The sequence below is a fragment of the Passer montanus genome, unplaced genomic scaffold, assembly GCF_014805655.1.
Source record: "Passer montanus isolate IOZ18808 unplaced genomic scaffold, ASM1480565v1 scaffold16, whole genome shotgun sequence".
Lineage (NCBI taxonomy): Eukaryota > Metazoa > Chordata > Aves > Passeriformes > Passeridae > Passer > Passer montanus.
Window position 1 is genome coordinate 3,970,061 of NW_024363160.1, and position 26,571 is coordinate 3,996,631.

Consider the following 26,571-nt stretch of genomic DNA (forward strand, 5'->3'; position numbering starts at 1 on the left):
ATAAATGAATGTACATGTATTGCATACCTATATACGTGTGTAAATATATATTTATAAAAGTATAGGCATTAGCATAGGGAGTTAATATGTTATATTTTTGTCTCTGTGTATACATTAATGTATATGTGTAGCAATTTAACAAGTGCAAAGAGTCTCACCTAAACTTGTAAAATCTGTTAAGTGCTCTCTTTTGCTCCTGAAGACAGTTCAAATAAGAAATAAGACTAATTGCAACACAAATAATCATCAGTATTGTCATATAATAAATGAGTAAATACATACTTAACTGCATCATTATGTAAATATACTTTTGGTCTCCAGACTCAATCAATCTGGATTATTCTTGGTTTGGAGTTGCTCATTTATTAGAACTTCCAGTTTAAAAGGCTTTAGTCTTCTGTTAATTTGCTAAATTTTTTTTGTTTGAATTTATTTGTAGTAAGAATCTTTAAGGAACATCATAAAATTGACAGATCTTTCCTTAATCCCTGAAAAACTGTGCATTTTAGTATTTTAGCTGTTTCAGAATGACACATACAAATTCATTATGAAATCTTACACTTTATTCTTCAATTTCTTTTAGGTGTTATTGGGAAGTAGAAGGTCCCTTTCTCCCAATTTTTATTTTGTTTAAGAAAGCAAATTAAATTATTTTTTCTTTTCATAGATGATCCATCTTAATACAATATTTAATCTTAAAAACAAAGAACTATTGCACAAAAACATCACATACTTAGGTGATTAATATATTAATATATGCTATTATTTTTATGACTGCAATAGAATTACACATGTAAAGAAGTTTTTCAAATTTGTCAATGAAAGCTCAGCAATTCAACCAGTAGATGGCCCCAGCCTAACATCTACCTTACACAGTGGTGCTCTGTTTTGCTGGATGGGTGGAAAAGTTCTTGTTAGAATACTCAGTGCACTGATGTATAAAAAAATAGGGATCAGAATGATGGATAAAGGCTTTATTTACAGCTGCCCAAATTATAGGGTACCCTTCTATAAAGCTGGGAACCAACTGAACATTAAACTGAACATTTAAGGGGATTTGACTTAACACAAATGAAAACAGGTGCATGAAGAAAGTGCCTTTTTTTGCAGGTGGTAATGCACACAGAATGAAAATTTGAAGTAAAATTTAGATCATTTGAAATGCTGTGGGGAGTAAAGTCTGTGCAAGTGAGTAGCTGAGCTGGAGACTGGATCCTGCTGAAAGTAAGACAGAATCAATCTGTAATTTCACTCAATATTGCTATTGGAAAAAAACATTTATCTTGCTATTTAAATTTTAAAAATCACAGGAGTCAATGAAGTTTTCCAGCAGTAATATTTTAAGAATTGAATTCTACTGAGTAATAAAAGGAAGGAAGGATTTTACTGTGACCAAAGCACCAACCAGGGATTTATAAATGCAGCAGTGGCACAGATTATCAACTAATCTTTATCAAATAATTTATTTAAACCCATATTTTAATGTGGAAATAAAAGTGAAATTTATAGAGAACAAAAAGTGTATGTGACAGTAATATTGTGCTGCAGACCAGATGGTTAGAAAAAGCAAGCATCAGGGGGAAGTTGCTCAGTTGGATGTGTAATTTCCTATATCTTGTTTATACACTAATTCCATGAATTGTTGAGTACCTCGTGAATACATATGTTTGGGTTGGAAGCATTGGAGCATGTATCTATCTGGTAAAGATACAAACTTTGAATTTAGAGATTTAGCAGTTTCAACATATGAGGGAGCTAGAAAGTCCCAATAAAATGTAATACAAAATAAAGTGCATTTGTGTATCCTTTCATGCCATGTTTTAGATGGAAACAAAGGAAGTATAGCCAGAATTACTCACTGATTTTGGATGCCTTGGACCTGGTATTTCATAGAAATTCATAACTATAGAGTACCCTCTACAGTTAGAGGGTAGTCTAACTAGTCCTCGAGAATCAAGTTCCAAGAATGTTAAAAGAGGAAAGAAGGATGAGTCCTCTCAGTTTGGTTTAGATGAAGAGCAGGTATCCTAAAGCTCAACTTCTGACTGGATCGCTGCAGTTTCTTTATGATCTAAAGTCTATGAAATGTTAAATTACCACAATGAGAGCTTAAGATTCCACAACCCAAGCTGGGAGTGGATTTAAAATAGGGTATAGAACATGAAGAAAACAGAATTAATGACAATTTGTTAAAATTATGACTTAAATTATTCCAGTATTGTCTTGGATTTTATAGAGAAAGAGAAGTTTGAATTTCTCAGGGCAGTACTCAAATTCCTTTACCTGATAACTATTCTGCAAGTGCTACCTTATTCACAATATCAAATTACTCTTCTACAGTAAATGAAGGATTGGCTACCTCACATTTAGCATCTTCTTCAACACAAACTGTTCACTTTTTGGCATAGCTAAATGAGATGGGGATCTTCTGAAAAAAACCCTCTCATTAAATGACCTGAAAAGGTAATCATACAGCTGAGATGAATTAACATTATAAAAGCAATCTCAGATGTTTCTGATCTCCTGAATGAGTCACTGATGTTCTCTTAATGCAGCCTTTCTTTTGCATGAGTATTTTTAAAATGTGAAATCACAAAGAAGCAAATACAGAATTAAATTCATAAAGATTTCTTGTTGCTGGATCATTCCAGATTTTCAAACACTAATTGTAAAGAACAGAATTCGATATTTTAACAAATATTAGTGACTAGCCAAGGACAATTCAATATTTTAATATTACAGCTTGTTTCAGTGACACTAGTGGGTCTCAGCTGCTTTCCTACTTGAATATGCCTCAGAAAATACTACGTAGAAATGTGACTGGTTTAGTTCTAGAATACATCAGACATTAATTTAAATTTTTAATTCTTTTTTTTTCCTGTGACTTAATAATTCTTTTCATTCATACATGTATATTTTATAAGTTCAACCACACAACAAATAAAGATAAAATGTGGAATTTTTTTAATACTGTACTGGCCCAGTTTGACATGTAACCTCCCTAGCTGGTTTTTTTTGTTTCCTATCACAATATTTGTGTGTATGTCTGCATTACCTTTGTTTTGTCCTTTATCTCCTTAAAAGCACAGCTTTAAAAAAGAAATTATTATCAGTCCTATTTTCAAAAACTTCTTGTAGTTATACATCATGCTAACTCCATGTGTGTTGACTGCTTTACAAAAAAAAAACAGTGGCAAAACCAAGCGACTATACAGAAGAAATTTAAAAAAATCCTTAGAAAAATAATGGAAAGGAAGGTTAATATTGAACTAGTCAATAAATAATTAAAAGTGAATAGCAGAATTAATTTGTGTTTATGGAAGGTAATCTGTATTGGGTCTGGCTGAGATGGAGTTCATTTTCCCACAGCAGCCCTCGCAGTGCTGTGCTCTGTGCTGGGAGCTGGAAAGGTGTTGATAACACACCCGTGCTTTGGCTACTGCTGAGCTGCACAAACTTCAGATTTTCTTTTCTTTCTTTGGTAAATGGCCTTATCTCAAGCTACTAGTTGTTCCCCATCTTATTTTCTCTGTCCTTTCACTCAGGGCTTGGTGGCTTGTGGGCACCTGGATTCCAGCCAAGGTCAACGCCCTATATAATTCTATCAAACCATCTTCACATTATATTTTCTGTAATACTGGTTGCTTGAAGGGTGAAGAAAATTGGGATTTAGAGGTCTCTTGAAGCTGTAGACTTTGACAAAGTTTTACACCACTATAAATCAGTCTATTTTGTTTTGCAATCCTAGAACAGAGTAAGTTGGATTTTTTTCAACATGCAGAGCTACTAAAATGAGCCTTATAAGCAAGCCTTTGTGCTGGGCATACTATTAGCTAGGGATTTCCTTTTGTTGGCAGAAGAAGGTGTTTTTATTCCTGGCAGCAAGTGGTAAATGCATATGTTGGGCTGAGACCTCCCTACGTGCCACTATTATATGATAAGTCTTTATTGTGGGGGTGGTAAGGTTGTCCAGAGAACCTGTGGATGCCCTGTGGAAGTGTTAAGGCCAGGCTGAGTGGGGCTGGGAGCAACCTGGCCTAGTGGAAGGAGTCCTGTCCACGGTAGGGGTGTTGAACTAGATGGTCACTAAAGGTCCCTTCTTACCCAGGCGCTTCCATGATTCTGTGATTGCCAAGTTTTGGGCATCAGGTGCCAGCCACAGTAAAGTCCCACCAGGGACTTGGGGGTTGGGCATGATCAAGCCTGGAACTTTGAGGGGGCACTGCCAAGCAACCTGACAAACATTCCATAAACGTTCCACTGCACTTGGTCAGGTAGTGTCTCCTGCTTGTGGCTTCTCTTAAGGTTTACATTCCCAGACTGTGCGCAGGAGGATGTATTTGTCAGGTGCTTTATGTGTAAAGATTTTGGACACAGCCAATGGTTAAACTGGCCACTGGTGTCTTCCTTTTAGGATTGCCAGTTGTAGAGAGATCTTCACGCCAGAGCATCTTTTATATGTGCGCTGGTTTCTTGTGAACTGAAATGATCACTTCACGTTGTGACTTTCAGTAGATGTTACTTTGCCCTCTAAATTTGTCTTCTTGGCACCAGAATTGCCTTCATGTTTAATTAACTTTTCTTTCATGCTTTCAAATAATTTTATAATGTTCTGTTAAGAAATGGCAGAAAGTTGAATACAGGCAAAGTAGAGCAGTCCTAGCATTTCTGCTTGTGTGTCTGTGACTTAATTCTCTTTGCCCAAATTGAAGCCCAAATTGACATTGTTTTCTGAAAGGTTTTCCAAGTGTATCAGCAGAGAGATATTATTTTTTTCTAGTGTGTATATTCATGGAATATCACCATGAGACCTTAGTTCCAGTTAAGAGAAGACTAACCAACCTCTTGTCTGAGGATGGCTGTGAACTAAAAATCACTTAATGCTATCATGCTGAACAACTTAAGTGCTGTGAAAAACTGACATAATTTCTTTTCATTATCTTCATATGATCTTCAGAATTCTTTTTTTTCTACTAAATGAGATTCTTTTTGTATTGTGTTCAGCAAGAGGGGAAAATTAACTCAAAACAATTTATGTTTGCAAATCCTCTCTATAAAAAAACTGAACATTTTACCTAATTTTTAAGTTGTGTTGAAAAACTTGGTGAAGTGTCGATGACTCTTGCTTTGTGCACGCTATATTAAAATATCATGCTAACTACTTGTGTTATTTTCAGTGGGGTTTTTTTGTACTCACCTGTCTTTGCTCTTACATGTCAACTTTGTATCTTAGCACTGCAGAAGCAGTCTTGCAAAAAAAAGGGATGACATGGAAAAGACTCCGAGACAGCAAAGCAGGGAGACTGTGGGTGTTCCACTACACAGAAGTAGATACCAAAATAATTTACTATTTTTCTATAAGAATAGCATTTTGCGTAAAGAAATTATTTACTTATAATTTCAATTTAGTTGAAAAAAACTTTTTTCCAAAACATATTGTAGTCTAAACTAGTATTTTTTCATGCTATCGAATTATAATTTAACATCTTACTATTACAGTCATGCTATAGCTACATTCTTTGATGGAGGAAGTAGCTTCTTCAGAAGAAAGGAGAAACTCTCAAAAGATATGCTGAAACACATCACATACTATGCCTGCTGAATTGCCTTATGATTTTTGAATGTATAAATAAAACCCCCAGCTTTTTACAAATAGCTGTGTCAGGGTTTGGCTTTTCATTCAAATCTTACTAAAAAGTGAATTTACTGATACCTGCTTTATCTCTGTTTGTTCTTGTACCAGCCTTGCCTGTGAGCTCAAGTAGTCCCCTGTCCCAAGCAGAACTCATGTTAAAATTATAGACACTAATCAATCGTATTTCCTTGTCTTGGTTTTGCTCTTTTAAATCAGGTCAATCCACTGTCCTCTTGATTGCCAGGAGCTTTGTTTTCTAACATATCCATAGCTGCTTTCATAGTTGCTTTTGGCCAGATATGAATTCCTTTCTGATTTGTTTCAACCAGAATTGACCATAGTACTTTCTAAATCATCTCTCAAATGCCAGTATGCCTTTTTTTATGCTAAGAATTTATTTGTTGGGGTTTTACCACACTCTTTGATCATTAAGCTGTGACTAATTGGTATGGTCAGTTTTGTTTCTAGTCAAGTATTTAAGTTTCACATCTACTAAACCCTATTTTAGAGTAGAAGTCCTTGTTATAAATCCCGGGTTCCAGAGTGGTATTCCTAAACACTCTTGCTGTGTGTTAACTTAATCTTTTGCATGTATGGAGTGCCTCGAAACTGATAAAGCTCAGATATGCTTACATGTTTTCTTCATGTTTATGTGATTTTTCCTATTTTTTAATTAGGAATGTCTAGAAATGGAAACAACTGGTGAAGGAACAACTGACAATCCAGGTAGCATTGTAAGCTACTTCTATTCTAAATTTCCTTGACTATACCCTAGCCAAAAGCTTTTTCTTAAGCAATTGAGATGGACTGAACTACTGGGTATTTTTCATTTATTAAAAAATCTGTGTCGCTTTTGACATTACAAGGCATAGCCACAGATTTTAGGGCTGTACTGTTAAAGAGCTCAAAGGTATTCAGACAAAGAAGTCCCAAACCCCAGTGTTTTCCCAAAACAAGTGCATGATAAAAGGTTGTGGACAGGAGGGTATACCTGTAGTATAGGGCATTTTGAATATATCATTACTTTCAACAGTACTTAAAGAATTTAATGTTGTATACAGTAATTTCTTCCTTAGGAAGTGAAACAAAAGCAAAAAAAAACTTTGGTTTTTTAAAGTGCTATGAAGATAGATTGGAAAGTAGGTTTTAGGCACAGTTTTGCAGTAATTTCTTCATAATGAAGTGAAACAAAAGGAAAAAAAACTTTGGTTTTTTTAAGTGCTATGAAGATAGATTGGAAAGTAGGTTTTAGGCACAGTTTTTGTTAAGAGCTAATTTCTTGCATGGAAGCAGGACTTTTTTAATGGAAATCCATGCACACATGCAACATTAAATTTCTTACCTTCATTATGCCAGTAATTTTTCTTAAGCATCTGTATCCTGTGCACCTTCTATTCATTTTTCCTTTTTGGGATCCTTATTGTTTTCCAGTAAAAAAATGACCTATCTAGCCTTGAAAGAATAGTAATTAAAGAGACTTTATATTCTTACTCAAGTGTTTTACAGTTCTTATTAAAAATCAGGTGTGTGTTTTTTCACTTCTGCTGTGCATTTATTAACCCCTGCCTGCCTTGAAACTTCCCCTGAACTTGGAGATGGGTGATACACGTCCTGTGTTCTGCCTCTTTGACTATCCCGCTTTATTTGAACTTGTTTGTGACATTATTCTAAATTCTTTGCTTTCAACAGGACTTAGAAGATATGAGACAGATTCTTCAGGACAATCTTCATCTGTCTCAGAGAGAGATTCATGCAAAGGGAACAAAAGGTTTGTGTATGGTTAAGTGATAGTTTTTCTGTCTCAGTAGGGCTGTCACATGAGTTTACTTTGATGTTAACTACTTAACTACTTTAACTACTCAATAATGCTTTCAAAAGGGTTTTGGACTGGTGGCAAATAATATAATTAGTATTATTATTACTGTGGTAGTCTGAGAGTGTAAAGAAAACAAACACTGGCAGTGGCAGGCCATTCTTTTTACTAGCCATCAGATCTTATTTGAAAATGCAGTATTTCTGGTCATTGATAAGGTCATGATGAGGGTTGTGGCTGAGATTGTGTGGTTGAAATTAATTTGTTCTGTAACTGAAGCCAGAATCTCCCTCTGAAAACCTTAGACTATTTAATCTTGAGAGATGAAAGTTATTTTCTTAAAATCGAAGACAATTTAGTTAGAGGGAGAGCCTATGGAAGTTTTAATAGATTTTTTTAAATTGCTCCAACACTGATTCTGATGTCTGTTTGGAATCAGTTCATGCTTCTGTATGAAACCATCCTTAAACCAGGAAAATATTAAATGAAAATCTAATTTATGAATTGCAGCAGCAATGACAAAGGGGTGTCATATTGTTTAAACAGAGCACGGAGAGTGCTTTCCCTTGCTAGATAGGAACATTTGTTTCAAAACATTGAAAGCAGACAATTATGGAAGGAAGGGGTTTTGAAGTAAAATTTTTAAATAAGTTTAAAATGTTGATGTTCCACACAGTGGCTACATAATGCTAAGTGAAACTCGATTTGTGTGTCTGAGAGAGAGAGACTGGACGAAAGCAGTAATTTGATTAAGAATTTTCTTTGCACACTAGTGATACATTTTACCTTCCTAAGAAAAATCAAATATTGTTGTCACAAGGAAAATCCCATAATGTACTTTGATATCAGACAAAATTTGCAATGATCTGAAAACTTCGTAGATTTCAAAGTAAACTCTGAGATAGTCCTGACTTAAATTTTAGTATTACTTGGAGTGCATTTTAATTTTTTACTTGTTTAAATGTTTGCAGACAGAGATATGGAGTCTTCAGCAGTGATTCCTTTTCCTCTTCTGATGATGATGAGGATTTTGAAATACAGAAGAAGAAGAGAAATTTAAGGAGGTTAATTAAATTAGAGAATAGGGGAAGGAGGAGAATACTTGGGAGGACTTTGCATATGCCTAACTATGAAGTGTTGCCATCTTCATCTTGTACCCTTTCTAAATTGGGGCAATATTTTATCATACCTGTTGGTATTGAAAACTGTGATTGGAGACTCTAAAAATGGATTTTTAGAATTGACTTTTTATAAGAAATTTGATTTCCAGGTGGGAATGGGAGGAAATGTAGAGATACACACTTTGATGTATTTTCTTGATGTAAAACTTCTCTGCTTCTGTGTTTTACCATTGCTTTTTCAAAATGAAAACCACTATAAGAGAAAATGTTATAAGTAGGGGAAATAGATTTTGTTACTTGACAAATGTTCTAGAAATATTAATTTAATAACAGTCTAACAAATGAGTTTTCAGCCTGACATCTTTCAGATGTGTTTCTTCTGGCACACACATTCCAATGTCCTAAGGAAAGCCTAGGAGTTGTGGGCAGCCTTTATAATGTTAGCACTCACTGAAATGAGTATTCTCCCTGGGCTGTAACTTTTTGAAGGTAAAAGCTAAAACTATTTGAAAGATGTCAGTGTGTTTGGGAAAGGGAGGAATTCTTCCATCATACTACCAAGGTCAGTCCATGGTCTCCACATATGGGAATAATTGTTCTTAGTTTGTATTCCTATATATGCTGTGTTAACTGGCTTGGATATTCATAAGTGGTATTGTTAAAACAATTAACTCAGTTTAATGTCTGGAGTGACCATTTGTCTTTATCTACTAATAGCCATTAAATGTAAAACATTGGAATGAGTATTTACCTATTTAGAAAGTTCATGCTGATTTATAAGGTCTTCTGCATTCACTTGCTATCATTAGAAAATAAAAAAATCTTCTATCTGGAAGTTAGGAAGCACCTTTTTTTCCCTCAATTCAAGTCAGATCTCTTCTGGTCAGCTTTCAGAAGTGTGCCTCAACAGGAGTTGACAAGGATACCATGAAAACTGGAGGAAGTCTGGCTGGTGTGGAGCAAATGCAAATAGATGGTTCAGTAAGTATTTTTGATTCCTTGTGGCAGTGACACATTTGCAGTATTTATGAAAGCTTCCAGTAGTGGGCCATCTATAACTCCCTTTCTTTACAGTTTTCTCTCTAGCAATCCAGCTTCTCATAGAACCTTATCAATGCTGCAGATTTCTTTAACATATAAAATGTGTTCTGTTTTCTTAATCTTTAGGTACAGTTTGATGGCGTGGGTGGTCTTTCTGACCACATTTCATCTTTAAAAGAGATGGTAATTTTTCCATTGCTTTATCCCGAAATCTTTGAGAGATTGAAAATTGAACCTCCAAGGTAACAGACACTGTTTAAAACTCTTAAGTTCTAATTTACCTATTTTCAGGAGAATTCAGCTGGGACATCAATATGTCATGCTTCCAAATTCTCAGCAGTTGTTTTTTTTTTTTTTTTTCCAACAGTAGTAAATTGTAATTGAAAAAAATTTTGTAGAATCCAGTATACATGTAGGCCCAAAGATTTACTGCATGGTGAGACCATCCTTTTAAAGTGTCTTGCCTTTAAAAGGCAGAGTTGGGGATTTTTTCTTTATAGCTCTGTATAGAAGCGGACTTGATTGGTTTGTAAGCAGGAAGTACTTTCTACTCAAAGTCAAATGTTTATTTAGGAAAACTCCACTTGTCTCTACCACCAACTCTTTTTTTTAAGTTCTCAAGTATCACTTTTGCAACTGATAGGATATGCAACTAGAAACTTCCAGTGTTGTACTTGAGCTAAAATAGGAATCTGTCCTCTTTTTAGAGAGCTAAGTGGCTTCTGTGTTACAAAAAAAGACCACTGCTTGAATTGTTAGCTTTACATATTCTTGGTCAACAAAACTCAGTCACAGCATATTGAACTAGGGCCTAAAATTCTTTGCCTTCAGTAACTTTAAAAGTATTTCAAATAGAAAGAAAATATTTCTGTGCTTTGCTTCTTTATTAAGTGAAATTCTTTTTTGAAGCAGCAGTGTACTGGCTTTTCTAGTTGAAGTAAATGCAGAAATGCAGAATATCTTTCCAGCTTTAGAATACTTCTTCCTTTATCACCAGCAAAGGGAAGCCAATGCCAGTAACTCAAAGCTTTTTAAAGGAGAATCAAATGTTTTACTATAAAACCTTGATTTATGTGAAAACAAGAATGAATATCGAGTGCATCATTGAAAAAAATGAACTGATGATTCCTAAGTTAGCCTAGTCTCAGATTCTGCATTGGAAGTTTGTTCTTGTTTGGCTCCAGCCACCCCTGCTGGATTGTCAGAAGTTTTCCTGTCCTTTTGGGATGCTGTAAGCTTTTATCAAGGTTTTGTATTTCCTCATTATCCTCTTTACTGATTTTATTTGCTGCCTTGGAGAACTGTGTAGGAATGTTTTTGACTTTTCTCATACTTTAACTGTTACTGCTATCTTATCCATGAGGTGTTTTGTTTAAGAGAGCAGAGTTGTGTGTTTTAAGGATGGGGTTTGTAATAGGTGCTTTTCCATGATGTTTTTTTCTTATGTGACTTTTTAAAATTTACTTTTTTTTTAATTGCAGAGGCTGTCTGTTCTATGGTCCACCAGGGACAGGAAAGACACTGCTTGCTCGTGCACTTGCTAATGAATGCAGTCAAGGTGACATGAGAGTAACCTTTTTTATGAGAAAAGGTGCTGAGTGCCTGAGTAAATGGATAGGAGAATCTGAACGACAGCTTCATTTATTATTTGAGCAGGTAAGTTTGAAATTTGGCATGTGTTCTGTCTGAGTTGGAATTAATTTTCTATGGTCTACAGGTTTTGTCAGCTCCTTTCACTGAAATGGGATTGCCACTGTTTCCTTTTTCAGTGAAGTTTTAGGGGTTTGAAATATTGAGATGTATTGGGAAAGGTTAGTAAAGGAAATAATACAATCCTGCAGATTTTTTTTTGTTTTGCTTCCAGAACCTGTAACGTAGCTGAATCCTGTCTCTGTTCTTGTGGTTTCCAGGTAGATGTAAAAACTACTGATGTGGTTTGTTTCTTGTCACCCAGTCTCCTTGAGTTGATACAGGCTGCTGTCTTCTGTTACTCATACCATTTTACTCTGTTAGCTCAGTTAACAGAGTCTGAACAATTTAGTTAGTGCCTTTCCAACCATGATGTTTTTCATGCTTTTTCTCTTTCAAATAGGGCTGTTTTCCTGATGTCAATATTCCTGTGTTTTCATTGTAGGCCTACCAGATGCGACCTTCAATTATTTTCTTTGATGAGATTGATGCTCTGGCTCCAGTACGGTCCAATAAACAAGACCAAATTCATAGGTAGGGTATGTCTTGTATCTACATAGAAGCTGCTTGATCTTTGTGAAAAAAAAGATGGCAATTTATTTATCTTCAAGTGACACTTTCATTTTCCCTGAAAATTAGTAATTCTGTGCAAATGAATCTCAGATATTTTTAAACAGTAATTGAAAACAGTTTGCTGAGCTTGATATCAGCAAAAGGTCTGTGTTACATTTTCTGTATTTTATTATGACTCAAAATGAGTCTTTTGCTAAACAGCATCTCATCAATAAAAACTTGTCCTTTTTGAGTGACTATTGGACAAGGTTATGTGTAACTGAAGAAAATTTATTAAGCTGGTGAATGACAACCATGTTTTTCTGTTAGCTCTGTTGTGGGGACACTTCTGACACTTATGGATGGCTTAGCCAGCAGAGGAGAGGTTGTGGTGATAGGAGCCACCAACAGACTGGATTCCATAGATCCTGCTTTGCGAAGACCTGGGCGCTTTGAACGAGAATTCCGCTTCCGTTTGCCAAACAAAGAGGTCAGAACTTCCTGTCAACCTTACTCTTCTGTGGCAAAGTCCATCTTCATGACAAATCCCTGTAATAAGGCAGCATTGTGCAGCAGTGCAAGTCTCCATCTGTAGTGTACAGTTTGGACAAAAGCTACAGGGACACAAAATGGGATATTGGAGAAATTGCATTGTAGCATACAGGACAGACCTGGTGCTGAATATATATGATTAGGGTGATTTCAACAAGTAGTTAATTGTCTATTTAGTTTTGGTTTCTCTTTACTGGTGAAGAAAATAGGATGCTGATAGTAACTGAAATGTTTAAGAAAGAATGGGTATATTAATTAGTTATAAATTACCCCTCTAGCATCTTGAAAGTAAAAGAAAAGGTGAGAGAATGCCTCCATGGTAGCAAAAACTTTGATCAAGGCTGATGCTAGAGCAAATTGAGTATGTTGGGATCTTACTGGAAGTTATTGACAGATAAAGATGTGAAGGATACTGCACAGGTGCAGGGCTTGGGAAGCTTCTAGTTCAATGGCAATAGTTAAGCAATATAAAAATGGGTATTTAGAAAACACGAAATATTGAAGTGGGGAGATATCTTGCAAAACTGAAGGCCTCTTTTTCTCACTGGCTATCTCTGATATTTCTTATCACTTCTTGGAAAAAGGATAAAAAGGCTTATTGGATTGAAAGCTAGTAAAAATGCACAAACATTTTTCTCCAGTTTTCATCTGCTCTCAGGAACAGAAGATGAGGTTCCATTAAAAATATCTAATACATGATTCTCTACTGTGATAGAGTTCTAGAAAGCTGCCATAATTAATCTGTGTACTAAACAATTAATGAAATTTTGCTTAATTTGAGAGAATTTTGTTTGATGAAAATACCTCTGATTGCAGATAAGGATGTTACAATGACTTTTTCTTCAGAATCATTAGGCCTCACTCTTGGGAAAACTCCCTTTTATGGTAGATGTAAATGCCTTTTACTTTACTGCAGGCCCAAGCAATACTTAATGTAACAAGTTCAGAATTATTAAATTTCCAGCTTGAAGAAGTAGACAGTGTATTAATAATTGACCTTTAAAATACTAAAAGGTTTAGCAGATAAGAATAGTATTTGTATTGGTATAAGGGATTTTGTGGGTTTGTGTTGTCATTGTTCTTTTAAGAGAAAACTTAGGGCAAACTGAAATGCAACTGTTTCCAGGCAAGAAAAGAAATTTTCAAAATTCACACACGAGACTGGAAGCCGAAGCCATCAGACAACTTACTTGAGGAGCTGGCTGAAGAATGTGTTGGTGAGCTTCAAAACTGTGGGTTACAACATGTGACTTGAGTCCTAGAGAACCTGAACTTGTAGCAGGCACTACTCAAGTTCTTGTACCTTATGGCAGAGAGAGGCAGCGAGAAGGCATTTGGCATGGGAGCAAATTTAGGCACTGCTTTCAATTTTCTTTTTGTCTCTCAGAACATTGGATGGGTTTGCAACATCTTTCCCAGGAACAAAGTTTTGAGCAGTAGGCTGCTGCCTAAGTGCAGGATATTAGGCTGTGAGCCATGTGACAGAACTTTTCTGCTGTGCAGTTACTCTTTAAATTGTCTCTTAGCCTGGTAATTTTTGGCTGCATACAAAGTTATTCAGTGTTGCCCTTTAGAATTACTGGCCTTGAATTCTGTTTTGTCTGAGATAGACATAACATTTGATTCTTGTTTTGTTTTTTAGGATACTGTGGTGCTGATATTAAAGCCTTATGTGCTGAAACTGGTCTCTGTGCTTTGCGGCATCGCTATCCTCAGCTATATGAAAGCAGACAGAGACTGCAGATAAACATGGATTCAATTAAAATAAAAGCAAATGATTTTTCCATGGCCATGCAGAAGACTGTTCCAGCTTCACGAAGGGTTGTGCCTTCCCCTGGGCAAGCACTATCAGCTATTTCAAAGCCACTGTTAGAAGACACACTGGAAAGGATTTTGCAAACCTTGCAGAGAGTATTTCCACATGCTGAGCTTGCACTAAAGAAGGACCAACAGCAAGGTAGAACATCTACATCCATTTGTTTTAAAATCTGCCAGAGCAAAAGTTGTGATCTGTGCAATCAACGTACACAAATGTACTCAGCTGTACTAGCAGCACAATTATATAATTTGTGTGTGCACAGTGCTGGGTGGGAGCTGTGAGTGACATGCAAAAGCAGTCGAGAACTACACATTCTCTGCTGGAGGACCCTGTTTCTGACAGGAGCTAACATCACATTTATCACTTGCAGAGAGGAATCTAAGCTTTAAATTATTAGCACCTCTTTTCAAATAAATGCTTAAAGCAGGAGAAATGTTTACCAAATGTCTGGAAGCTACGTAAGTTTTTCCTAACCATCTTTTTTCTAAGGAGAAAAACTCACAAGTTTTTATCAAGAGAGAGATAATACCTGATGCAAATCATGGGACATAGGACAGCTTTGTAGAGACTTGTGCATTCTCTTTTGATTTGTGGTAGAATGAAATCTTCAGGAAATAGCATTCAAATGATGAAATATAAAAGAAGTGTTTTCAGCACCCATTTTGAAGGTGTATTAATGCAAGAGAGAGACAGACTATACAAGAAAGTTAACAAACCTCTCTATTCTTTAAATCCTATTTTAGGAAATTATGTGATTGATAGTGATGAGGAATCACCATCAATCTCTGAAGAGAAGCTGACTCATAAAACATCTGGTTACAAGAAGGCAGAATTGCGCACTTTCAGCAGGTACATTTGTCCCTGTTGTGACTCTGTTTTTAAGAGAGCTGAGTGTGTAAACTGTTTGGTGTGAGGGATGCTAGATGAAGGGGTTGAGAGTGTGTGTGTGGGGTGATTGATATTTGCCAACATAAGTGTGAAGGTTCAGCTGGTTACTCCTGTTCTGAGTACACTGCCCTGACCCATCAAACTGAACTGTTGTGTGGGTTTTTGGCTGGACAGTCCCACTCTGGGATTTAAGAGCTGTTATTTAACCCAGCCAAAAGAGTAGCAGATGTGCTGGGGACTGGCAGGATTTCTAGCAGATGCAGAGTACCAGTTTGTGAGAAAGTAGGCTTTGATAGTTCTCCTGTTCATGGACCAGCTTATTATTTTGTGGAACAGGAAGAGTATTTACAAAAGAAAGTGCATGGGGAAAAAACTTTAATGTCTACTTTCCTATTCATCACTCATTTTTAAACTTGTTTTCTACTTATTGCTGTAGAAATCCTCGTGACCAGCCAACATCTTACAGGCCACGGTTCTTACTAATTGAAGAGCCAGGATCTGGGCAAGCTTCTGATTTGGCAGCTGCAGTAATACATTCCCTGGAAAAGTTTCCAATTTATACGCTAGATACACCAACTTTGTTTGCTAGCACATTACCAGATGAAACATGTGTACAGGTAGCTTTTTTCCTCATTAGTCTCATAGGATTAGTGTATAAACTAGTGAAGTAAGCAAAAGTCATTGTCAATATAAGTGACCTGATTTAAATGTGCTGTTTTGTTTACTTTTGTCTGAAAATCCACTTTTCCAATGGAATGATACTACGTAAGGATTTTATACATAGCCATGTTATTTATTTGAAATGTAACAGGGAGACTATTACTAGCATCTCAGGAGGATGGGAATTGCTGCTAATAAACCCCTCTCTGTGGCAAGAAATCCTGCTGGTCTCATGTGGTATTTAGAAAGTTGTTTTTGTTGCTTCTTAAGAGTCTGTGCTACCAGTAGATGGCTCTGCATTGGCCTGACAGCATGTCAGTCAATGCACATTCTGTAGCCTCTTTTTTAATTGTATTTGTAGGGCAGCCAAGGTTTTGAGGCAAAGAATTTTTTTGTTTGTTTGGTGGTTTTTTTTACATATATATACACAGCTTTTAATTCTGCAGTACATGCAGCAAAAGTGTTAAAATTCATGGAATACTTAGATTTGTACAGTATTGAGTTTTCATTAACTAGGAGAAGGAAATATAAGCAGTTTAGTGCTGATTTGCTTTTTTGCTTTTGGGCAGTAAATCCAGTTTGTTTTTTGCCATCACTGTATTAAAATATTTTGATCTCTAGCAGCATTTGACAGCTATACAAGTTAGGACAGACACATTATGTGACTGGATACTCATTTGTCACATAGGAGGAGCAAGTCCTTTGCAGATTGTTAATCTGAAATGGTGCACGGAGTAGTTTTTTGTGTGAAAGGACTGTTCCACTTCCCTCATGTAGTAGGTGCATGTTGTCTTCTGTAATTGAGGGGCCATCTGTAGGCAGTGGCTTGTGATTTTCCAAAGCCCACCTTTGGTAATGAGGGGCAGTGAGGGATTTAGCTCTTCAGACACCTCTTATAAAACGTGCTTGAAGTTATGAATTATAACCAGGCATCTTGTGCTGTGTTATCCCTCATTTTTTCACATAGGCCTTTGTTTGTTCAGACTGTGCTGCAGTCTGAATTGGGTGTGTGGCCCTTCTGAACTGAACATGTTCTGTAGTGATTTCTCCAGGTAAATACACCTTGCCGAAGAGTTAGCTTTGGGATTTTTTCAGTCACACCACTACATTGGCTGAGTTCTTAGGCTCTTTAAAGCCATCTTATACCTAAGTAGTTTTGAAATCAGGCTGAGATTCAGATCTGTTTCTGTCTGCATAGATATGTCTGTATTCAAGTCAAAGTGAAAATTTTACCTGATTATTAAGGAGTCATTTATCAATTTGTCTTAATGTCTTGTGTTTATACCTCGTATTTCATAAGGTGGTTTGACTGATATGTAGTTATTTAATAGTTAGTTATTAGTAGTCTCTTCCACATGATGTAGTTTTTTAATCCAAGCTTTCATTTTACCAGTTGATGCGAGAAGCTCAGAGATCAGCACCGAGTATCATATATGTCCCACAAATCCCTTCATGGTGGGAGACTGTTGGAACTACGCTGAGATCTGTTTTTACAACACTACTGCAGAGCATCCCAAGGTTTACTCCAGTTTTATTCCTTGCAACATCTAATGTACAACTGAGAGATCTCCCAGAAGAGGTATTTCAGTCGATACTTTTCTTCTTTCATTACTCAATTTCTTGTTAATTTATAACTCCCTGAATCTTTAGAGTTACCTGCCACTCTTAAGCAAATTCATAGTTGTTACTCAGACATCCAAACCCAGTCCCTTAAAACTTGCTTAGACAAACAATGCTGAAAGTATTTGCCTAAAGTGTTTTCTGAGTAAAGATTGATTTTGATCCAGCTTTTTCTCCCTTCTCACATACTCAAGATTATTAGACAGTTGTATGGACTTGCTTCCAACAATGGTTTTGGTGGCTTCAGGGTGGTTAGGTGTGTCCTTAGTGAAGAGTGTTGTGTTTGAAAAGTATCTAGGAAAGACTATTTTTCTGAAAACATTTTTGAAAAAAAATTTTCTGAAAATGTTTTTTGATTAAAAAAACATACTGAAAAGTCAGGTGTATTTTTGCTGAAAAAATACAGAGGCCGCAATGTTACTGATGGAATATAATTTCAAATTTAAGTTATTAAAAAAAATTACTTCCTTCATCTGGGTGAAAACTCAACAAATTAGAAAACTAAGCTCCAGTTTCTGTTTAAGCAACTTGGAAATAAATTTTTAGGTGTATTCTTTAACAAAATTTTTCAAGAAGACATGCTGAGCATTGTAGGCCTGTGAGACTGCCCATTAAAGGAAGGTGTTCAAAATGTGAATGTGTTGCTTGGACTACTTTGTTTCAGTAACACATATTTTCGTACTGTTAATAAGTGTCTTCTAAAATAAGGATTGAAATCTCTTCCATAATTTTTGGTAGTAGAAATAGAAAAATGTAATACAACTTGGAAGTATTCAAATTGAGACACTTCATTTAAATTAATTAAAAATAAAATCAGAGAAAGCCCCAACACCTCACTAAAAAGCCAGCATTGGCCTCTGAGCCTTGCCATTTTCCCTCTGTAGCTGCCATAAAGATTCAAGGCAAAGGACAGCAAGGCACATAAATGAAAAACAAGCAGCCTTGGGGATGGTGAATCCCCAGTCACCCTTTTCTCAGTTGTTTATCATTCAGTTTCTTCATGGAGCTTAAAACCTAGAATGTGATCCTCAGAGAAGGCACTTTAAATTGCCATGCTGTAAAAACCTAGTCTTTTAAGGCCACAAAGATAACTGTTCATTTATAGTCTTATCCAGATAAGTATTCAGTTTTATTCAGAGGGGTACTGTTTTTTTGGAACAGAATATAAGAAGTTTGCAAATTTATAGTCTTATCCAGATAAATATTCAGTTTTATTCAGAGAGGGACTGTTTTTTTTGGAACAGAATATAAGAAGTTTGCATGGCCTTGTATAACTGAAGTATATTTTCTCTTCGTGCTTTAGATAAAAGCGTTGTTTAATAATGAATATGAAGAAGTTTTTAGAATCCCACGTCCGACCTGTGCTGAGAGAAGACGTTTTTTTGAGGACTTAGTTATGAAGCAAGCTGCTCAACCTCCTGCATTAAAAAACAACACAAGTGAGGAGGATGTTCTACATACAGAACTTTGCTAACTCTAGGTTAACAGTTAATACAGTATTTGCTTGGGTGATAATTTTCTATCAGTCATTTTTCATGTGCTTGTATATGAGTGCCATCAATTAATTACAACTTTCTGATTCAATTAAGCTTGCCAGCCTTTGGAAGTGCTGCCTGTAGCACCACCACCTATGCCTCGAAAGCTGACAGAGGAAGAAATAAAACATTTGGAAGAGCAGGAAGAGGATACATTGCGTGAACTCAGGATTTACTTAAGAGATGTGGCTCAAAGACTTGTCATTGACAAACGTTTCAAAGCATTTACAAAGCCCGTTGTCTCAGAGGAGGTTAGTATTGACTTATAATACCATTATAACTGTGTGTATTCATAATTCCTCTGTGTTTTTGTTTCTTGGTGTTCTTGTGCTCTTTCTAGGAAAGTTTGTCTTTCATGTTAGGACCGTACTATACTGATATTACAAGAAGGAAGTGAATTTTGCTTTTACTTGACTCCTTGAGACTCTCAAATGTTTATTATTTGGGTATTCACCGAAAGCCCTATGTTCTTTCTAAAAGGTCTTTAAAACTTTAGAATATTTCAGTTAGAAGGGATCTACAAGGATGATCTAGTCCAAGTGCCAGTTACACCAAATGTCAACACAATTTGCCTATGGAAAGGTTTGGATACATAGGTATGTTACAGCACTAAAAAGCAGAGAGATCACTTTATATTTATAAAAAGTACCTAAAGGGCTGTTTTAATAAAGTGTAAAGTGCTTTGATTAAATAATTTCTGTGAGAACTGGAGTAGAAGCAGCAGTTTGTCAAATAAATTTTCAGATACTATTCTCAGTTTCATCTAGGGCTTTTCTCAGTGCATAATTAGCCATAAGGGCTGCATGTTTTTTCTTGCTCCCATACACTTCCCATTGAATTTATTAAATAAGTCTATGCCAGGGGCATGTACTTCAAAGTCAGTTGTAGTTTTAAGATAGCTTTGCATTTCAGCAAAGTCCCATCCCCCTAAGCATCCACTCAGTTGCCTTTTTCTTTCCTTGTAGTTTCCAAGATGTGAATAACCTATAAACACATAGATGTCCTCACCTAAAGTAGTCATTAGGCTTCTTTTACGCTCTGAGTAAAGAAATTGACATTTCTGGGTCCAGTTATCTCATTCTAGAGTAGATGCTTAGGACAGGTGCTTCAAAGGTGCAAATTCTGCAGTTTTTTTCTTGCTGCCAACAACAAAGAGAATCCAAGGTGACATTACTGAGAAAGGTTTCTCTGCTGTGATTTTCTGAAAGGAAGTAAAACTCATCACACCAGTTCCCCTCTCTGCTTCACACATGCTTCTGACCACCCTGCTTCTTTTTTTTCCTCCTTCTCCTGGTCTGTCTATTCAAAGACACCTGAAATACCTTTTCCATTTTCAATAACCTGGTTCTTTTCTGCATCTTTGTGGGTGTTATAAATATTTGGGGCTTTTATGAAGTCCTTTATTTGACTTTATGGAAGTCATTAATTTTTGTAGCTTAAATCTCTGAGCATGTATATTTAATTTGTAGGCACCCAATTACAAGGACACTATTAAACAGCCCATGGACCTCTCGACAGTTCTCTTCAAGATTGACATGCACCAATACTTAACTGCAAGAGATTTTCTAAAGGACATCGATCTAATCTGTAGCAATGCTTTAGAGTCCAAACCATATAAAGGGCCTGCAGGTACGGGTCTATTTTTTATTCCTAATTTGGAAAAATTTCAGATGTATAAATTGATAGATTTTCTCTGTGGAAATTTAGTAATCCCACAGTGGATATGGTATCAGATAATTCTAAAGAGGCCCATTAGATAATTTTAAACAATCCCAGAGAGCATTTCATGCCAGGTTTTAAATGTTTTGATGTTAGATATATTGTTTGGGTATGGAATTGTGATAGATGTGTTCATTGGTAACTAGTACTTTTTCTTAAATAATTAACTTTTCTGTTTTTGTGCTGAAAATAGAGACTGAGATAACCTTTCAGAACCTGCCTATGTAAAAAGAAAAATAATTCTAATTAACCAAAAATAAAGAGTTTCATTGACTGGTAGAAAATGCTCAGTTCTGGCTGTAAAATTTCAGATTATCTCCTGAGGCACAAAGCTTGTACTTTGAGTGATACTGCATATTCCATAGTGAGGCATGAAATGGATGAAGATTTTGAGCAACGCTGCCAAAAAATTAAAGAATCTCGTAAGGAAAGAGGTACGTTTTTTGATGCTGAGGATTTTAAGACTTGTCTCATGCTTTGTAACCAGCCACACAAGACACAATTCTTTGCTCTGTGGGTGTAAGAAAGAAAACTCAAAGTGTAATGAGAAATGGAAGATGCCTGCAGCACCTGTGGACACCAGTACCTCCTGCTCTAATGACAAGTTGCATTTTATTCAGACTTTCTTGGAGAAGGTGCTAAAGTCACTGCCCCCTTCTCTGTTCCTGTGGCCTAAAAATAGGTTCCTGTGATGCTTGGTTCTTCATGCCAGAGGCACTGAATTTTTCATTATGCTGCTTCAAATTGTGGAGTAAATCCTGAGGTCATTCATTCAGTATGGTTATGAAGTTGAATGCACTGGCTGCATGACATTGTAAGAGCCTGGCCTTGATGGCCCAACTGACATTTAATAGCACCTACATCTTGAAATCCAAAACATTGTCTGTTTTGAATATTGAGCTAGTTTGCAGTTACACAAAACAGTGTTTTTCCCTTCCCTGCCTATAATATATCTAATAGAGAACTGATCTCATTTACTTGCAACCTTTTCTCTAGACACTTGTAGGGAGATGGTACTGAAGTTCCTGTGGTTATTTTCCTTGCAAGATGCTGCTGCTGCATTTTGAAGAAAGGACTGCTTTGGGAATGGTTCAGATTACTTTTTTTGGTATTTCTTTGTAGATAAGTCAAAAAGAAAATGTAAAATGAAGGAAGACTCTTCAAGTATCTCAGTAAAGAGGGAGGATGCTCAGTTTGTATCCTCCCAGGACACTCCTATAGAAGAACATGAAAATGTACTTCAAGGACAACAGAAAAATGGGACAGAAAATGAAAGCGAAGGAGTGACCCTTGTGGCTAAATTCCCTGCTGAAGAAAAGAGTGTCATGCTTCCTGAATGTTCAGACCTAAGAGAGGAGAGTGAAATGCCAGATTGCCAAATAGCCACAACAGTTGAAGATTCAGGTTCAAGTGGTAAGTGAAAGGTCAAACAGGTAATTTAGCTCCTTTTTGTTCTTGAGGAAGGTTACACTATTTATTAGGTTTTAGCGTTCTTGAATGTCATTCTGTTACTTCTTTTGTGTCTCTCTCAAATCAACACACAGTGTTCCTTGCATAATGATGTTGTTGCTCCTGTGATTACTTTGGCTACAGCCATGTTTTTTTACAGTGGCTGATTTTTTTTTATTTTTTACAGTGGCTGTTTTTTTTTATTCTACAGTTTGTGTTTCAAATGATACCGAATTGTACAAGTACCTTCCCAGTAATAAGCAGCCTAAGTGTAAACTATACTGCTGTACCTAAAACAGTGTGAACGCAGAGACCCCTGTGGTACAGAAGAATTATGTCCCAATGTTTGAAATGTAAGATGTGTAGATGTGTTTCCTAACCTAAAATACTACTTTTTTAGACCATGTTTGGTTTTTTTAACTTCAGATTTACTGTGCAGTGCTGTAGTGGCAGCATGAATATTTTTTCTTAGTTTTACCCCACCTTTTTTGTCTAGTGCTTTTCTTCATGTCCAAGTTCCTAGTTTTTATGAAGCAGCACTAGAAGGATAGAAGTCAAGCATTTCTCTGTAAAAAAAAATGGATAACAATTCTGTCTCTGTTATTGCAGAGGGCTAGTCTTTTCCAGACAAGATACTTCACTGATACTGTATTCCAGATAAAGAGAAATCTTGATTTCAAAAATGTGTGTTATTCCAGATTCACAAGTCCATCCTACATCTTGTGTGGGAAGTTCTCAGCTGGATGAGCAACTGCAAGTATGTGATGGGGAAGCAAAGAAAATTCACACACAGGGATTGTCTGTGGATTACTCTGAACTCAGAGTAAGTCTAATTTCAATTTTGTTAGTACTGAAGTAGGATGTTTTCTTGCTACCTGTATGGTTGTCAATTAAGTTACTTGTTAATGCCAATTCAAACAATTCATGAGAAGGATGTATAGCTTGTGAAATGATTCAGCCTGTAATGACTGTTGTTTCCAGAGCTGGTGTAGATGGCTGCTCTTGCTTTTGGTGAACTGAATTTTAGGAGACTGTTCTCTTCCTAATCTTCAATGTAAAATGGCCTGTTAAATTTTAAGTTAACTCACTGTGAACCTGCTACTCCTGTTGGGTAGCAGTTTTTATGATGGACTGGGGAGATGGGTATTTTGGTTTGCTCTTTGCATGCTTTCATTAATTAGGACCTGGAAAAGGACCTTGATTTTTAGCAGTGATGACTTTAAACCTGAGATTAGAAGGTGCACCAAAAGATCATCCTTGATAAAATGCTTTGCTTTTTCTCAAATACTTTCAAAATTGAGTGCTAGAATTTTGCATCCATACAGTTACATGGTTTTTCTAGTTCCCTCTAGGACAGAAGTTGTTATCCTAAGGTATAATCAGGGGAAGGATCAAACATAGGCTGAGCTGCAGAAGGAAAAAGAGGTTCCTTTGCATGAACTGGAGACTGTAGAAGAATGACCTGCCCTTCAGGGGATGTAGCCATGAGAAAAATTCAGGAAATTACTAGGTTGAACCAACCTAGGAGGTTGGTCAAAGCACAGGAAGCTGCAGTTTACCTGCTGTGATGAGAAAGGGAGTATTACTTGGTTGTTTCCCTTGTGCGGGTGAGATAATTCCCTTTGGTAAAAGGGCTCATCAGCATAATTTCTATCACATTTTTAAGTGTTGATCTGAACTGTAGAGGTTAAATTAACTTTCCAAGATGGCTTCCGAAGGAAGCGAATTGCAGGGGGTTGTGTTGTTCATGCCTGCTTGTATATTTAAAGAAGCTACATAGTTTTTTTCTAGAATCAGGATGCTAATGGCATGTAATCTGAAGTTATTGCCTGCTGACTGCAGAAGTGGTAGGGTTGAGCCCTTACTGATGTTTCTGCTCATATGTATTTTAGCTGTGAGGAGAGGGCTACAGTCATGACACACATCTTTTAGAAGACTTCTTTCCTTGACATGGGTGTCACTGGAACTCACTGCTTGTAGCAGAGAGCCTCTCCCAAATGGAGATGTTTGGTTTTGTATGGGGGTTTTGGTTGGTTGGTTTTATTTTCTTGGGGGTTTCTTTTGGATGTGTATTCACTCATTTGCTTGATATTAGGTGTAGAACTCAAATCTTCCAGTAGCTGATCTAAGGGAGGCTGAGTCTGATGGCAAGCAGTTGTGAGGCAGTTGTATTTTTGTATTTTTGTTTGATGTGGCTGCTCTCTTCAGCTATGTCTGTACAGCCTCCCACAACACACAGCTACTGAAGAGCCCCAGCAGTGCTGCTGCTAGCTTGTTAGTGTTGCTTTCCCCAGATTACCACATTCACATTTTTGGTAACACAAGGAACTATGTGAGAGATTGTAATTTCCTATAGACTGCTCTGCTAGTTCATCCACTCTTGAGTTGAAAGGTAGGAGCTGACTAATGTTAGTCACAGTACAGATTCAGCTAATGCGTATATTTGAGCACCTAAGGACGCTTCTGTTTCCATCTGGCACAGCTCTGTCTGGAAGATCTGTAGGCTTGTTTCTAAAAACCCATTTTCTAGGGCCCTGTATTGCATTTCTAATGAAATGCAACCATGATTTCCCTGAGGCAGTCACTCTGTGACAAAGTGGATTGTGTCATTCCCAGCTGTTCTAGAAGCAGTTGAATTGCAGTTATGATCACTGATGTCATATAGTGATGAGTTAAGAAAATCCTGTCTGAAATGTAAGTTTTTCTCTGACATGTGGAATATTAATTTGCTTCCTCCAATTAAATTTTTTTGAGATACTTAGTCAGTTTTCTGAAGTGCCACGTCTATTTAAAAATATAACAAAGTAGGATGTGTCTTGTGCTATTCTGAATTGCAGTTTCCATTTTTTTGCTTCAGCAAGTGCTGGATTTGGTCATTGTGGCAACTGAGAATGTCAGTATATCTCGCATGGAAAGACTTTATGCTCTTCTCAGCCAGTGCATTTACCGACATCGGGAAGATGATGACAAAACTGAGTTAGTGAAGGTAAATTTTTTGTCTTGTAGCCCATGTGTATAACATGCTGTTATACAGTGTGTGTGTGTGTGTGTTGTGTATGTGTATGGGTGCACTGTGAACATCATGCTTATTTGGCATTACTTTGTACAGCTCATTTGCCTGTCTCTCAAGGCTTTCATTTCAGTCTGGAAGACATTCATACATATTGCAAAACTTTTGTTGCATGTAGCATAATTTTTGGCAGTCTCAGCAGGAAAAGGCTTGAAGGCAATGGGTTCACCCACTCAGGCCTTTCAAACCAATTAACCTCAGTCTGTCAATAGTCTTCTTCAGAAGCCTTTCAGGGCTGGGAGGCTGTGAAAGGAGAGTGCATTTCTCAGTGTGTCACTTCCTCTTTCCTCCCTTGCAGGCAGGCACATGTGGTAATGCTTGTATAGTAGTCATTCCATTCTTGAAAGGAAATTATGTATAAAGCATAACAAGAACTTGAGATTTTTTTCTAGTCTCACCAGACTTTATTTTTAACTAGCATAGCCCAAGCATCTTTAATTTGATAAATGGCGAGTTTTCTGCTTATGACAGTTTGCTAATGAGTCAAATTCTCTAGTCTTTGCCTCTAAGAGAGGATTTCTGAGTTGTCAGAACTAGGCAGAAATCTTCCACAGGCACCCATGGTCCCAGTTGGGCATTCCCAGTATTCAGTTCATTCAGATAGGTTGGATATTCAACCTTCAGCTTCAAGGCCCTTGAATCCATTTGTCTTTCAGATGCTTGTGCCTGAGAACAGATAAAATTTGTTATGCCTCTCAGTCTGCCTTAAAAAAAGATTGTTCTCTTTGGCCCTAGTCATCTCAATCTCTTCTTCCACTGATAAAGAGTTGGAAAAGACTCTGTTCTGATTGTGCAGGCCCATCCTGAAAAATTCACTCACTCTTCTCTCATAATGGTGTGGTTTGGTGTGAATAGGGACCTGTTTATGTTATCTCAGAGCTTTTGAGCTTTTGTGACTGGACTTGATTTTTTAATTTGTTTTCTACTTTTACCTTAACTGTAAAACACCTCCTCTTCAGAGTACCTGCACGATTTGATCAGAAGCAACCTTTGCTGTATATGAAGAGAGAGACTTTAACAAGTACTTAATCAGAGTGCAGAAAAGAACAGTTCCAGCTTTTAGTTGTGGCTCTTTGGGAACAGCTTCTTCTCTCATTGTTGAAACCATCTAATAAAGATCCAGAGTCCCATAATACAGATTCTTCCAGTCTCTCTAGCCTACTCTTTATTTTAGATGCCTAAGGATTTGTTTGAAACTAACAGGTCTAGAAAGATGTTAGCACATGTATTGGCTAAAGATGTATTGGCTAAACATTTCTGACAACTGTAAGTTATCAACAGCCTCTTGATTCTTTTGATGAAGAAGCAAACAGAGTTCTCTTGCTTGCATTCACACTGTGACTCCTAATTTGTCTTTTTTTCTTGTTAGGCAATGAAGAAAGAAATTGCAATGTTAAATTATCTGTGA

At 36.6% G+C, this 26,571-nt stretch overlaps 1 protein-coding gene across 1 annotated transcript; it reads left to right on the forward strand.

Annotated features, from left to right (window-relative positions):
• The first annotated feature begins 7,230 nt into the window (after nt 1–7,230).
• LOC120499213 (ATPase family AAA domain-containing protein 2-like) lies at nt 7,231–26,571 on the forward strand. Its single transcript, XM_039702771.1, has 21 exons — nt 7,231–7,403; nt 8,420–8,512; nt 9,442–9,550; nt 9,737–9,852; nt 11,092–11,266; nt 11,745–11,833; nt 12,182–12,341; nt 13,530–13,620; nt 14,046–14,360; nt 14,966–15,071; nt 15,547–15,727; nt 17,164–17,349; nt 18,694–18,829; nt 18,980–19,176; nt 20,395–20,554; nt 20,956–21,082; nt 21,141–21,242; nt 21,765–22,057; nt 22,792–22,916; nt 24,951–25,079; nt 26,533–26,571. The coding sequence occupies exons 1-21, from the start codon at nt 7,231–7,233 to the stop codon at nt 26,569–26,571; spliced, it is 3,102 nt and encodes a 1,033-aa protein (XP_039558705.1).

What these genes read in the sequence shown, in the direction of transcription:
- LOC120499213 (XM_039702771.1), top strand. Translation starts at nt 7,231, where the DNA reads ATGGGTGATACACGTCCTGTGTTCTGCCTCTTTGACTATCCCGCTTTA. An exon ending in GAATTGCGCACTTTCAGCAG is followed by an intron (nt 15,072 to 15,546) that starts GTACATTTGTCC and finishes TTATTGCTGTAG; the next exon opens with AAATCCTCGTGACCAGCCAA. An exon ending in ACAAAACTGAGTTAGTGAAG is followed by an intron (nt 25,080 to 26,532) that starts GTAAATTTTTTG and finishes TTTTCTTGTTAG; the next exon opens with GCAATGAAGAAAGAAATTGC.